Source organism: Ornithorhynchus anatinus, chromosome 11 (assembly GCF_004115215.2).
Source record: "Ornithorhynchus anatinus isolate Pmale09 chromosome 11, mOrnAna1.pri.v4, whole genome shotgun sequence".
In the NCBI taxonomy this organism is placed as follows: domain Eukaryota; kingdom Metazoa; phylum Chordata; class Mammalia; order Monotremata; family Ornithorhynchidae; genus Ornithorhynchus; species Ornithorhynchus anatinus.
Window position 1 is genome coordinate 49,915,024 of NC_041738.1, and position 13,021 is coordinate 49,928,044.

General features: G+C 48.0%; 1 protein-coding gene across 1 annotated transcript in view; it reads right to left on the bottom strand.

Moving 5' to 3' along the window:
* PLCG2 (phospholipase C gamma 2) overlaps positions 1-13,021 on the bottom strand; it is a 125,994-nt gene that overhangs the window by 22,730 nt on the left and 90,243 nt on the right. Inside the window, exons 20-25 of the mRNA XM_029075533.2 lie at positions 11,699-11,879; positions 9,789-9,857; positions 8,145-8,254; positions 5,293-5,389; positions 4,076-4,142; positions 2,310-2,467 (exon numbers count right to left, since the gene is read on the bottom strand). Coding sequence (XP_028931366.1) covers positions 2,310-2,467; positions 4,076-4,142; positions 5,293-5,389; positions 8,145-8,254; positions 9,789-9,857; positions 11,699-11,879 — 682 coding nt within the window. The remainder of the gene's footprint in view (positions 1-2,309; positions 2,468-4,075; positions 4,143-5,292; positions 5,390-8,144; positions 8,255-9,788; positions 9,858-11,698; positions 11,880-13,021) is intronic.

Sequence of the window (13,021 nt, forward strand, 5' to 3'; positions counted from 1 at the left end):
AAAGAGAGAAAAAGGAGAGAAGAGAGGGAGGGGGATAGGCAGACAGAGAGGGATAAACACAGAGAGACACAGACATCCAGAAACTGTAGTATTAAGAAAATTATTAAGAAAATAACTCCTAAATTACCCTTCAGGATCATAAACACCTCAGACAGATCCAACAGAGATACTGAAGCATGTGAACGTGTGCTCCTGTATGCGCGCACACACATACACAAACACATATACGTATATACACATATATACGTACACAAACCTTCCCCCAAACCTGCAGTTGATCTTAGTGTGTTTCCCCTGCTAGATTGCAAGCTCCCTGAGGTCAGGGATCTGGTCTAGTAACTCTATTGTACTTCTTCCCCTTCCCAAGGCTATGGAAGATGTCTACCAACTCTGTTATATTGTACTCTTTCAACTTCTCTTGTACAGTGCTCTGCACGCGTTTATTGAGCACCTACTACGTCTGATTGAAGGGCTTAGTACAGTGCCTGCGCAAAGTGATCACTTAATAAATGACATCGATTGACTGGCTGATGTCGGCAGTGATAACCTGGACCTACTTATTTGGGCCAACGTGGCAGAGACCCAAAGGAGTGACTGAGAACACGTCAGAGCTATTCTGAGGCTCTCTCCCGGCTATAACTCTTAGGAGACACGACGCACGGTAGGCTCAACTTCATAACCGTTTCCAGAAGACACCTATTTTCCTTAGCTAGATTAGGCGCATGCTGTCTGGAAGCAGAGGGAGGGACTAGATGACCCTCCAGCCCTGTGACCGATCTTCAAGATGGGAAAGGGAGAGACTTCCCAGCACACTCTTCAGTCCTTGCTTTTAAGCAACAATTCTCACACTTCCTTTTGGAAGAATGGAACGTTTCTGGAAGCAATTCATTCTCGGTGGACTTGCGTGTTCTGCCTCAGCAGAAGAGCAGAGCTGAGGAGGTCATTCTGCAGAGAGCTGTGGCTCAAGTGGGCAGGTTTCAGCCTACCAGCCTGGCCCGGCTCTTTCTCCTGGAGACCTGACCCGGTAGTTCTGGCTGTGAGGGGCTCCCTCATGGACACCCTCTCCCAAAAGAGCCAGTTCACTTCCTCACCGGCACCCTCTTCCCCTGACTTTAGTGGCTAGTGCTGGTCAGTGGCCATCATTAAGTCCCGTTCAGGATTCAGGATGAGGTGCCACCCTGCCTGTACAAGATGGTGGCACCTCATTCCTGAGTCCTGAATGGGACTTAATGACGGCCATTGACCAGCACTAGCCACTAAAGTCAGGGGAAGAGAGTTCCACCCTGCTTGTACAAGATGGTGGCAAACAGCCCCGCCAGTCGCTGTTGGATTCGCCAGTCACACAGCCACCCAAGAACTTGAGAATGGGAAGGACCTTTCAGTTCCCTACTGACAGGGCTCCGGTCCTTGTCTTTTCCAGTACTCTCGTCATTCTGACAGAACCCGGAAGACGGTTCTAGCTCTACTCCAGAATGGCCTATTCTGAAGAAGAAAGAGAAGCAATGTAGCCTAGTGGAAAGAGCGCCCAGGAGCTTGAAGACCCGGGCTTTAATCCTAGCTCCATCACTTGTCTGCTGTGGGATCTTAGAGAAGTGGCTTAACTTCTCTGTGCTTTACTTTCCTCATCTGTAAAATGGAGATTAAATCCTACTCCCTCCTACTTAGATGGTGAGCCCTGTGTGGGACAGGGACTGTGTCCGACCTTATTATCTTGTACCTACTCCAGTGGTTAGTATAGTGCTTGGCACCTAGCAAGCACTTAATAATAACATGGTATTTATTAAGTGCTTTTTATTATTCTTAATGATGTACACGCATTTTGGGCAGGGAACGTGTCCACTAATTCTGTTGTACTGTGCTCTCCCAAGCGCTTAGTACAGTGTTCGGTGTATGGTAAATGATAAATATACACCACTGACTGATTAACAACAATAACAACGAAAAGAAATTGGGACATTAATAGCAATCCTGGGACAACAGGACATAACACTGACCATAATGAAGTCTGAATCACCACCCACTTTAAGGAAGGAAGATAGAGGAAGCCACTGAAACTGACTGAACGAAGGAGATAATGTGGCCAGAGGCTTTCCCTGACCTGGAAACACATTGTGTCTTTCATCAATCAATCAATCAAGGATATTTACTGAGTGCTTACTGTGTGCAGAGCACTGTACTAAATGCTCAGGAGAGTACACACTATATTTTCTCCTACACTTTGTACAGGGTTCTGCACACAGCTGCTATTTGGTTGACCGAGGGATAGAGAGTAAACACAAAAAGAATGAAACATCGGTTACATTCCATACCACAGTTGTATTCTTCCAGGTGATCTCTCGGATGCTTTGATACCACTCGAACAGTTCTTCCACTCTGTCAGTCGCAAACACGACTGGAGGGTCATCGGGCTTCTTGGGGTCCAAGATAAAGACAAAAGGCTTTTCATTTCTCCCTTGTGGTTCTTTCACTTTTCAAGAACAAGAACAGAGGAATCTTTTGAGAGGCATGAAATAATGGTTACAAGAATCTGCGTTATCCAAGCTGAGCCCATTGTAAATCCAAACTCACAGGATTAGATTTCCCAAACAGCTTTCAGTTTTGTTTAGAAATAAACCTGCACGTTCTTAAACACTTTAACATCTCCAAAGACTGTTCAACTTTCTTTTCAGGAGGAGGAAGAATCTAGCTCAATGTTCCTAAATTTAAGAGAAGTTCTAGATTGACGTGAGTGCGCAACTAATGAAATCTGTGTGCTGAAAAATAAATTAGGTGTCTCAGGTGATTTTTCCCCTAATGTCCGCTTACGATTACAAGGCACGTCTGCTGAAAGCAAAGCAGCAGCATGACCTAACTGAAAGAGCAGGGGCCTGGGATTCAGGAGGCCTGCGTTCTAATTTCGACTCCGGTACTTGTCTGTTCTGTGACCTCGGGCAAGTCACAACTTCTCTGGGCCTCAATTTCCTTGTCTGTAAAATGGGTATTTTAATATACTTCTCCCTGCCATTTACACTGTGAGCCCCATATGGGACAGGGATTGTGTCCAACTTGATTATCTGTATTTACCTCAGCACTTGGCACATAAACATTTGATATCATTATTATTATTATACAATTGATTGTAAGGTCCTCGATGACAGAGACTTCTACTTTTCTAGTATGTTCCCGAGTCCCTAGTCTAATTCTCTGCTCCCACTGGGCCCTCAAAAAATCCAGATGATGATGTCGACAACTGCATGATCCACAGACACACCCTTGCAGACATCAGTCATCGCACTATTCCTGGTCTGCAAGGGGGAAGGCCCATTCTTTGAGCCTCTATGGGGTAAAATGACGTCAGCACACCTCCAGATGGACAGAGAGTAGGTGAGCCACAACCACTGGGCTGGCAGCTATGTCAGAGGGGCGGCTCGGAGCTGCCCCTGCCCTCCCTTACCCTCCCTTCTCTCCCCCTTTCCTTCACCCCCAGCAGCAGTGGAGAAATCAAGCTGACTCCCAGCCTCCTCAGAGGGGTTGATCGAGCACCTAGTTTCATGGTGCAAATCCTCCTCCGTGTGGAACCAAGCGAATGACTTGGACCGGAATTGGATTTGACTCAGAATGATGACAAATGACACTGTTTCCCAAACTTCTTTCGGTTGGAGGGAAGGGGGACCGGAACCCTGATGGACTATTATAAAACATAGGTGCTTGGGAAGCAGCATGGGGCCAGTGTCCACCAATGTCCTAGGGCCCTTGACTCTGTCCCTTCATTCCTCTCCTGGTTCCTCTCCTGGGACAGCCTTGGGAAGAAAAGACAGGTAGTCCGGATGGCGGAAAAACCTAAAACTGAGGATTCACAAATGCCGGCCTAGGCGGGCCGGCCAGCTAGGAAGAGACGGGACATCGGATTCTGAAGGACGGTGGATGGCGCCTCCCGTGCAGGTGGTCCGGCACCTAACAGAGATGCCCACCGTGACCTCGAGGCACTGAAGAATCCTCGAAGGGGTCTGAGCTAAGGTCAGAAGTGGGGTCCACCCCACAGGGGGCCCCAAAGGATCCAGATCAGCAGAAAGCAATGACGGAAAGGTTCACGCACCAACTTTATAGGCATGGAGGTCCAGAATGCCCCTGCACAGAGACCCTAAAGGATTGTCTTCGATAATCTGTGGAGAAACGAGGAGCTCTCGTCAGTATAAGATGAAGAGACGATTCATGTTATTTTTAAGTATAATGAAAAGGCAGCCGGATTCAAATGCACATAATTTGACAGCCACTGCCCATGGCGCTGCTTAAAATTCATTTTTATTTCAGGAATCTATCCACGGGGAGAGAGATAAATAATGAAGATGCCGGTGACCTTGTTGCGGGCGTCTGCCAACATCGTTAAAAAGGTTTTGTTTTCCAACTTGCATAAATAAGCCCTACCCATTTGGGGAATAAAATGCAATGTTTAGGCTCTTTCTCTCCAGTTGGAGGAAGCCCCCCAGGGCCTGGCTGCCCCCATGGGAGTTAAGCCCCTCCCCATCCACCCGAAGCAGAGCCCAGGTAAAATCTGGCCACGTCACCTCGCCGCCACAAGTTCTAGGGTTCGAGGCAGGGCCACCTGAGGGGAGAGGTAACCCCTCCCGCCTTCCCTGACACGGTCCCCGCGGGACCCGAGCCTGGAACAACCATCTGGACAACGGGAAAGTCATGGCTATTTGCCTGACACACTGGGAGTCTGAAGACTGCACCCTTCAAGTTCTGTTTTACCCCAAATTCTTCAATTTGCTTATCTTGTTTGTCATCTCCTGTTCCCTGTTATTCTTTCCTCCTTTCCATGGATCCGATTATATCCCCCTCTTAGGAGATGAAGCCCTGTGGCACAGGCGATGTGTCTTAATTGACCATAGCGCTTCATTTCCCGCACTTAGTACATTACTCTGCCGAGAGTAAGTGCTCAATCAACCCCATAATAATAGCTCCAAAATTTCAAGTTTTTAAGATGTAGTCAGACCTCCTTTCCCTGTGCAGAGCCCTCCCACCTCATACAGACCAGATCTCTAATACTAACACTCCCAAAAGAAATTCTTTTCACTGCGAGGCAGCTGTTTAACCACAGGATTCATTTTCGGTAGGTTCATCTTCGTCCTGAAGGTCATTTCTCTTGCACATTACACAAGTCTTTCTCTAAAGCAGGACTGCAACCCCACCGGTCCTCCTCAGAGGGTTTGGGTGAATAACCTGGGGTTGCTTTTAACTAGACCCCAAAGTGACGTCAGGATCACCCGAGGACTTAAGTCAACCTACACTAAGAAAAAGAGAGGCGCTTACCTGCTTTTCGAGCTCTTCAAAGTCAACTGTTGATATGTCTTCAACATAATTTGCGGGAAAATACTGCTGAAGCCGTCCACCATAGTCCCCTTTCCACCTAAATAGAATTCGGGGCAGTCAGGGACCTCCAAACAAAAGACCCAAATAATGCAGATACAATATGCCGTAAATATTCCACCCGCGCTGTCCTCCCCGACAGATATCCAAGGAGAGGCAGGTGACAGGAGCGATTGTTTCGCTGAGGAATTTTAAAGAGCGTTTCAGCGCTTCTAAATGGAAATGGATGATTTACAGCAAACCTCTTTTGCTCTCCCTTCTGTCTAAAATGCCGTCTACCGGTTGACTGACGGGAAACACCTGGAGGACATCAAGTCATTGAGCAGAAACGAAAACCATAAGCCAGGAACGCAAAATTCGGATTAAGGCTCTTCATTCGTCATTTTGCCACCCGGACCAGAAGTAAGGGAGCAAATCAAGAAATGGCAGACCGTTGGTACCCACTAAGGTGCACCGAGTGGCTGCAGTGAGCACGTAAGTAATGCAGGGCTCCAGTTACGCTCGCCCCAGAAAACACCGATAGCCTGAAAAAAAGACTTCCTTCACCTCGGTCACGGTCCCCTTTACAGTGTCCTTGAATGGCGAGGAATGGACCGAGGTCCACAGCCCAGCAACTGGGGGGCTGGTAATAATAATAATGTTGGTATTTGTTAAGCGCTTTCTATGTGCAGAGCACTGTTCTAAGCGCTGGGGTAGATACAGGGTAATCAGATTGCCCCACGGGAGGCTCACAGTCTTCATCCCCATTTTACAGATAAGGGAACTGAAGCCCAGAGAAGTTAAGTGACTTGCCCAAAGCCACACAGCTGACAAGTGGCAGAGCCAGGATTCGAACCCATCGGGGCTGTTCAAGTGGGGTGCAGGGCAAGCCATCTGTCACCTGGAGGGGGAGGAGGGATGCCAATCCAGTGGTAGTTTAAAGACTGGAGCTACTTAAACCATTCACCTTCCACCTACCTCTATCAAACTTCGGTAGTGTTGCTTCTAGGGTCTCTACTACTGTGTGACCTTGGCAAGTCACTGTACTTTTCTGTGCCTTAGTTTTCTCCCCCGTACAAAGGGGATTCAGTACCCTACCCCGAAAAATGTGAGCTCCGTGAGGGACAGGGACTGTGTCTGATATGCACATTCTGTGTCTACCCCAGAACTTCGTACAGTGCAAGGCACAGAGTAAGTGCTTAACAAAAAACACAACTATTATTACTTACCACGAGGGAAAGTGGAACTGCTTGGGGTACGGGCTCCAAAGAAATAACCCCAAATTCTGCCCCCCTTAGGCAGAGCCTTCCATACAAACACACACATATATACACAAACACACTGTAGTTTTGCGGACCTACAACACCCAGCAATCCACGGAACAACTGCGATCACAAGGTACTTCCGGTTTCAAATGGACTGGGAAGATCACTATTCTCTAAACTTGGCACAGGGAAGCTATTTGGGCCCCAAACAGAATCCGCCTCATGCCATCCAAACCAAGACACTAAAGAGTTCAAATGGACTAATGGACCTAATCTATCCAAAGGAATAAGAAGGAAGGAGAGTTGTAACTTGAATCAAAGAAAATTTTTGAGCACTTTCAATGCCAAAATGCAGTGTGTCAAGTGCTTGGGAGCGTACAACAGATGAAACAGACAGGGTCCCTATCTTCAAGAAATTTACAATCCAGGTGGGGGACTGATATTAAAATAAATTACAGGGAGCAGATTATTGCCTTCAGAAGGCAACCCCACTACTGAGCAAGTTGGATGGAGGCCTGACTCTGCAGAAGACCCCCGCAACCCAGAAATGGGGGGGGCATTAGGACTGTAAGCTCATCGTGGGCAGAGAACTCTGTTTTATGGTACTCTGCCAAGCCCTTAGTACAATGCTCTGCACACAGTAAGTGTCGAATAAGTACGACTGACTGATCAACTGACTGCTCTTGGCAGGGCGTCCACAGGCACTTTTAATAATAATAATGTTGGTATTCGTTAAGCGCTTACTATGTGCAGAGCACTGTTCTAGGCGGTGGGGGAGATACAGGGTAATCAGGTTGTCCCACGTGAGGCTCACAATCTTAATCCCCATTTTTAGTAATTCCCACATTGGGAAAGGGACCCTGCCCAACTACAGAGAGGAAGCTGAGGTATGGAGAAGAGCAATGACTTGCCCAGGCCCACACAGCAGGCAACAGGCAGAGCTGGGATTAGAACCCAGGTTCTCTGTCTCCCAAGCCTGTGCTCTTCCCATTAGGTCACGCTGCTTATTTACACTCTCCTTAGCATTCCTGCAAACAGTTCCATTTAATTTCTCAGTTCTCTAGATTTAAATATCTTTGCCTCGAGCATAAGCTCCTTCTGGGCTGGTAATGTGTCACTCAGTAAGAGAAGCAGCGTGGCTCAGTGGAAAGAGCCCGGGCTTGGGAGTCAGAGGTCATGGGTTCGAATCCCAGTTCCACCGCTTGTCAGCTGGGTGACTTCGGGCAAGACACTTAACTTCTCTGTGCCTCAGTTACCTCATCTGTAAAATGGGGTTGAAAACTGTGAGCCCCACGTGGGACGACCTGATCACCTTGTATCCCCCCAGAGCTTAGAACAGTGCTTTGCACATAGTAAGCGCTTAACAAATGCCATCATCATTATTATTATTAATTCTGGTCTTCCCGAGAACCTAACAGCGCACCAAGTGAGCACTCAATAAATGCTGCTACTGCCAGCGTCCTTGATGTCCAGGGCCGACCGAAAGCGGGGGGTCCAAGTCCCGAGACAATTTCCACCGGAGGCTCTCCAGTCGGGGAGCTCCGCACTTACCAGCCTCCTGCTTCCTTCAGGACATTGTGAATCAAGGCTCCCCTGCAAAAGCTCAGTTCATCTTCTTGTTTAGCTTTGTAGTCATATAAAGCCTTCACAGTTCTCTGAGGCTTTCGGGGGGGAAAAAAAAGAAAAAGTCAGGCATGGAGCAGCTTACGAATTGGTAAATTCAAATTCCCCTTAAGACATATTCCCTCACTCTGGTTCCTCGCTCCCAAGACTTGGAAATTTGAACACTGACAGTCCACGGTGACATCTACTGGGAAGAATGACGGCAACATTTTTCAAGCTGAGGCTATTCTGTCCCCACCGCAAATACACAAGGAAATGTATTTGCGCCCCGCCTTACTGAAACGGGGACCGTTAATACGACACACCGAGGAAAAGAGAGTGAGGCTCACTATGTGCAGAGCACTGTACTGAGCAAATCCCTCTAGACCATAAGCTGTATTATGCACCCAAACTAAGTGCCTCTAATAATGATGTCGGTATTTAAGTGCTTTCTAGGTGCACAGCACTGTTCTAAGCCCCGGGGGAGATACAGGGTCATCAGGTTGTCCCACGTGAGGCTCGCAGTTAATCCCCATTTTCCAGATGAGGGAAGTGAGGCACAGAGAAGTGAAGTGACTTAATAATAATAATGTTGGTATTTCTTAAGCGCTTACTATGTGCAGAGCACTGTTCTAAGCGCTGGGGTAGATACAGGGTCATCAGGTTGTCCCACGTGGGGCTCACAGTCTTCATCCCCATTTGACAGATGAGGTAACTGAGGCACAGAGAAATTAAGTGACTTGCCCACAGTCACACAGCTGACAAGTGACAGAGCCAGAATTCACACCCATGACCTCTGACTCCCAAGCCCAGGCTCTTTCCGCTGAGCTACCCTGCTTCTCTAGACTGTAGCTTGTTGTGGGCAGAGAATGTGTCTACCGACTCTGTTACATTGTACTCCCCCAAGCACTTAGCACAGCGTTCTTCACACATCGACCGATATAATACAATAGAGTTGAAAGACCCTCAAGCAGTCTATAGTTTGCTAACCACCCCCGAGCCCCAGCGGCCCCAGATCGAGCAACAGACGCGTCCGAGGTGTCTTCCCACCAGCCTATCATCTTTTGGTCCCACTGAGCTGAGTCGTGTTCAAAGTACCAACAGAAGTTGGCCGACGAATGAGTCCAGGATGGGCTTGAGGTGCATCCTTTACAGGTCTGAACAATCACCTCCTCCATCTGTCTGCTATATTAAAAGACTCAGATCCCCTCAGCTCCGGTCCGCCGGAAGGCTCTACTGAGCAACAAACAGGGTCCAGAGACCGTAGAAGATTCGGGATTTGGACCATGTTCCTGCTCAGCGGACCCGGGCCGAAGCAAGTGGCATAGGCGGCTGGTAGGGGTGTTAGATATTAAAAGGGAAATGGAGCTTTGGGGGATGCGTAGTAACTACAGGATTCCAAACAAAGGCTTAGAAGAGTTATTTTTTACAGCTTTTAATGATTCACTCTTTACCACAAAGCTAGCTGGTCAAAACTGTGATTCCAATTATTTTTCCCAAAACCCTTCCCTCCCCAAAAGAACTTCGCTAATTCTAATCATCCACCGAGGTCTTCACGTCGCAAAGTATACCGAGTGAAAAAAGGTACAATACCGTTGAAGGATTAATCTCACTAGGGTCCACATACATCCTGAGGTCATAAAGTGAGTTTATATCCCTTTCCTTAGAAAGAAAGAAAGAAAAATCAAGGTAAATACTTAAAATTCTGCAGATGCACCATACTACCCCGATGGGATTTCTCTAAAGGAGGACTTTTCAAAGCATTTTTAAGTGTGGAATGGGCACGGCAACGATTCTGGAACATCTCTTCTCCCTAGACATGGGTCACAGAGAGTAAGAGGGTCAAAAGGGAGAGGGGTGAGGGGAATGTGGCAGAGAAGGCAGTCCTGTGCAGAGAGGGCTCAGATTACCTCAGCCAAAAAGCTGAAAGAAAACTCACTGAACTTTCAGAAGGGAGAATAGTCTAAAGGGGGTAAAGTCATCACACTTATCGGTGGCGATCACACATAGGAGGAGGAGGAAGTCCAGATCCAACGTGACCTCAGTCACCAACGCTAGGATACCCGAAAGCAAAGCTTTCAAAATACAGATTGGGTCAGAGCGCTGCAGCGGCCAAGAACCCACATCCTGACATCTCGTCTGAGACGGAGGCAAGAGCTGGTGGGGGTGGAGGCCGGGGGGAGCAGGGGACTGGGAGGAGAAGCAGAGAGCCCGACTCAAACGGCAAACACACCAACACGGATGTTGAAAGACGGCTTCTCGACCTTGAAAGGTGAAATGCCACTAGGAGCCGGTGATGCAACCAAAGATGAGAATGGCTGATGCAAGTGTAGAAGCCGGGTCTGAGCTGTTAATTTTTTATTTCACCAAGTGTGACGCTGAGGCAAATTAATACACCGGCTTAACGGTATTTCAGTAGCGTACTTCAATTTCTCAGTAAATCACATTTATGCTCATGGTTTCCGACAATCGGGTTTGTACTGTCATTTCGCACTCCCGGAAGGATAACATAGAGAGCCTCATCTAAAAGACTTGTTGTGCCCTAAGGGGAATTTGGAAACAACCCCATCTGTCGGGCCCTGCCAAAATGCGACTAGCTTTCACGCTCCTCCGGGGTGCTGCGGCCCACCCTTTCATTCTCCTCCCATGCACCCGGGGCACGTGCAGGCTGGATGGGGGGTGGCCAGCACTTTGGAGAGTGCTGTCCAAACCAAAATGTCCTTTGTAAATGCCCGGTGCCTGCCCTCAAGGAGTTTCCCTCTTGAGAAAACAATAACACGGGCACTGGCACAACTAAGCATGGGCAACTGCACAGAATCTGGAGTGTTTACATCACTGTGCAAATGAGCAGTGATGAGGCTCTGATCAAAAAATCAAATCTGAATGCACCTACCCCTCTGGCTCCATGTTATTTTCTGTCCTACGTCCCTCCTGTTTTCTCTAACAACAAGACCTGTTTCACATGGAGAGGGATATCTGGAAGCCATTTCCTTTCTTTATTCTCACAGGTCAGCACCACGCTGGTAAAGCGACAACACCCTCTTCTTTCAGGCAAAGGACTCAATAGCCTTTAGTCCCTTACACCTGTCATCTCCGTTCTTCCAAAGGGTTTTTGGCCATTTTGTTCGTAATCCTGACAGGTTAATCCTTTTCTATTGTTTCCCCTTTTCTCCTAAAAGCAGTATACCATTTCCCAAGCAGAGTGTGCCAGCTTTAAAAGAGAGGAACAATCATGGACGGTCTTCCTCCCCGAGAGCTGTTTGGAGCCGAGCAATTAGAGAGCAATATTAATATAATGGCTTTCTGACCCAGGCAATGATCCCATCACACTTTCCTCCTGGCTCCTTCTTGCCCCACCCTCCACACCCGCCTCCACCCCTCCACCCAACCTGATTTAAGATCCTTCTGAGGCGATTCATTATTCCCAGCCATTTTGACCAGATTCATCTGTGTTGATGACTGTCGTTCTCTTTCACGGAGTCTCTACGGGGATAATCACTTGCCGTGTTATAACGCTCCAGCAGCTCCTGAGTCACTGGATAGCGCAGCTTCATTTTTCTGTAGAGTGCGTGCTTTTCATAGTAGTTTACCAGCTCCACCAAACTTTCAAAGTAGGCTGAAGTTCCCAGCACAAAATGGCGCCCGTCTTGATTAATCCGGCAGTGCTTCACCTTTCCCTTTGCCCTGGAGAAACAAAGAATTCACAGGTGGAATCAGCAGGGATAGTCCCCTAGTCACGGCTGCCCTGAGGTAGTTCAGTATCTTAATGATAATAATGGCATTTGTTAAGTGCTTACTAGGTGCAAAGCACTGTTGGGATACAAGGTGATCAGGTTGTCCCATGTGGGGCTCACAGTCTTGATCCCCATTTTCCAGATGAGGTAACTGAGGCACAGAGAAGGTACGTGACTTGCCCAAAGTTACACAGCTGACAAGTGGAGGAGTCGGGATTAGAACCCACGACCTCTGACTCCCAAGCCCGGGCTCTTTCCACTGAGCCACGCTGCTTCTCAATCGGTGGTATTTTTTGGATGCCTCCTGGCTGCAAATCACTGTACGATGCTTGGAAGAACACCAAAAGAACAAGGCATATGTTCGCTGACCTCAAGCTGCTAACTGTCTATTAGTGGCAACTGAAACACTGGCAGGTAATGGAGGCGACTGGGGCCACGGGGGGAGGTTTATTTAGATCAGAGACCTTGAAGGAGGAAAGAAATGTACGTGAGGTGTCTGAAGAAAACTTTTTAGATTTTCCCTTCCTCTGCATTTTGTCGACTAGCCTCTTTCAGGGGCTGGTGTGACTGTTCTTTTCTCTGAGAGAAAAGGCCCGTGTCTACGAACTTGTATGGTCTGTACCGGACCGGAATAATGGAAGGACCCAATTGTATGGAGAAGCGGAGAAGCGGCATGGTCTAGCGAATACAGCCCAGCCCTGGGAGTCAGAGGACCTGGGTTCTCTTCCCAGCTCAGCCACTAGCCTACTGAGTGACCTTGGGCAAGTCACTACACTTCTCTGTGCCTCAGTTTTCTCATCTGTAAAATGGCGATTAAGGCTGTGAGCCCTCTGTGGGACACGGACTGTGTCCAATCTGACTAGCTTGTATCTTCCCAGTGCACAGTACAGCGCCTGGCGCATGGTAAGGGCTTAACAAATAGTATATTAAAAAAATGGTCCCGGGAATTCGTGTCATAGAAATTACACAGCTCTGGGAAGTCAGGAGACCTTGCCACTGCTGAACTAGGGCAAATCATTTAGCCTCTCTGGGCCTCAGTTTCCTATAGTTTGCATAATGAAGCTAATCAGCATGGCTCAGTGGAAAGAGCCT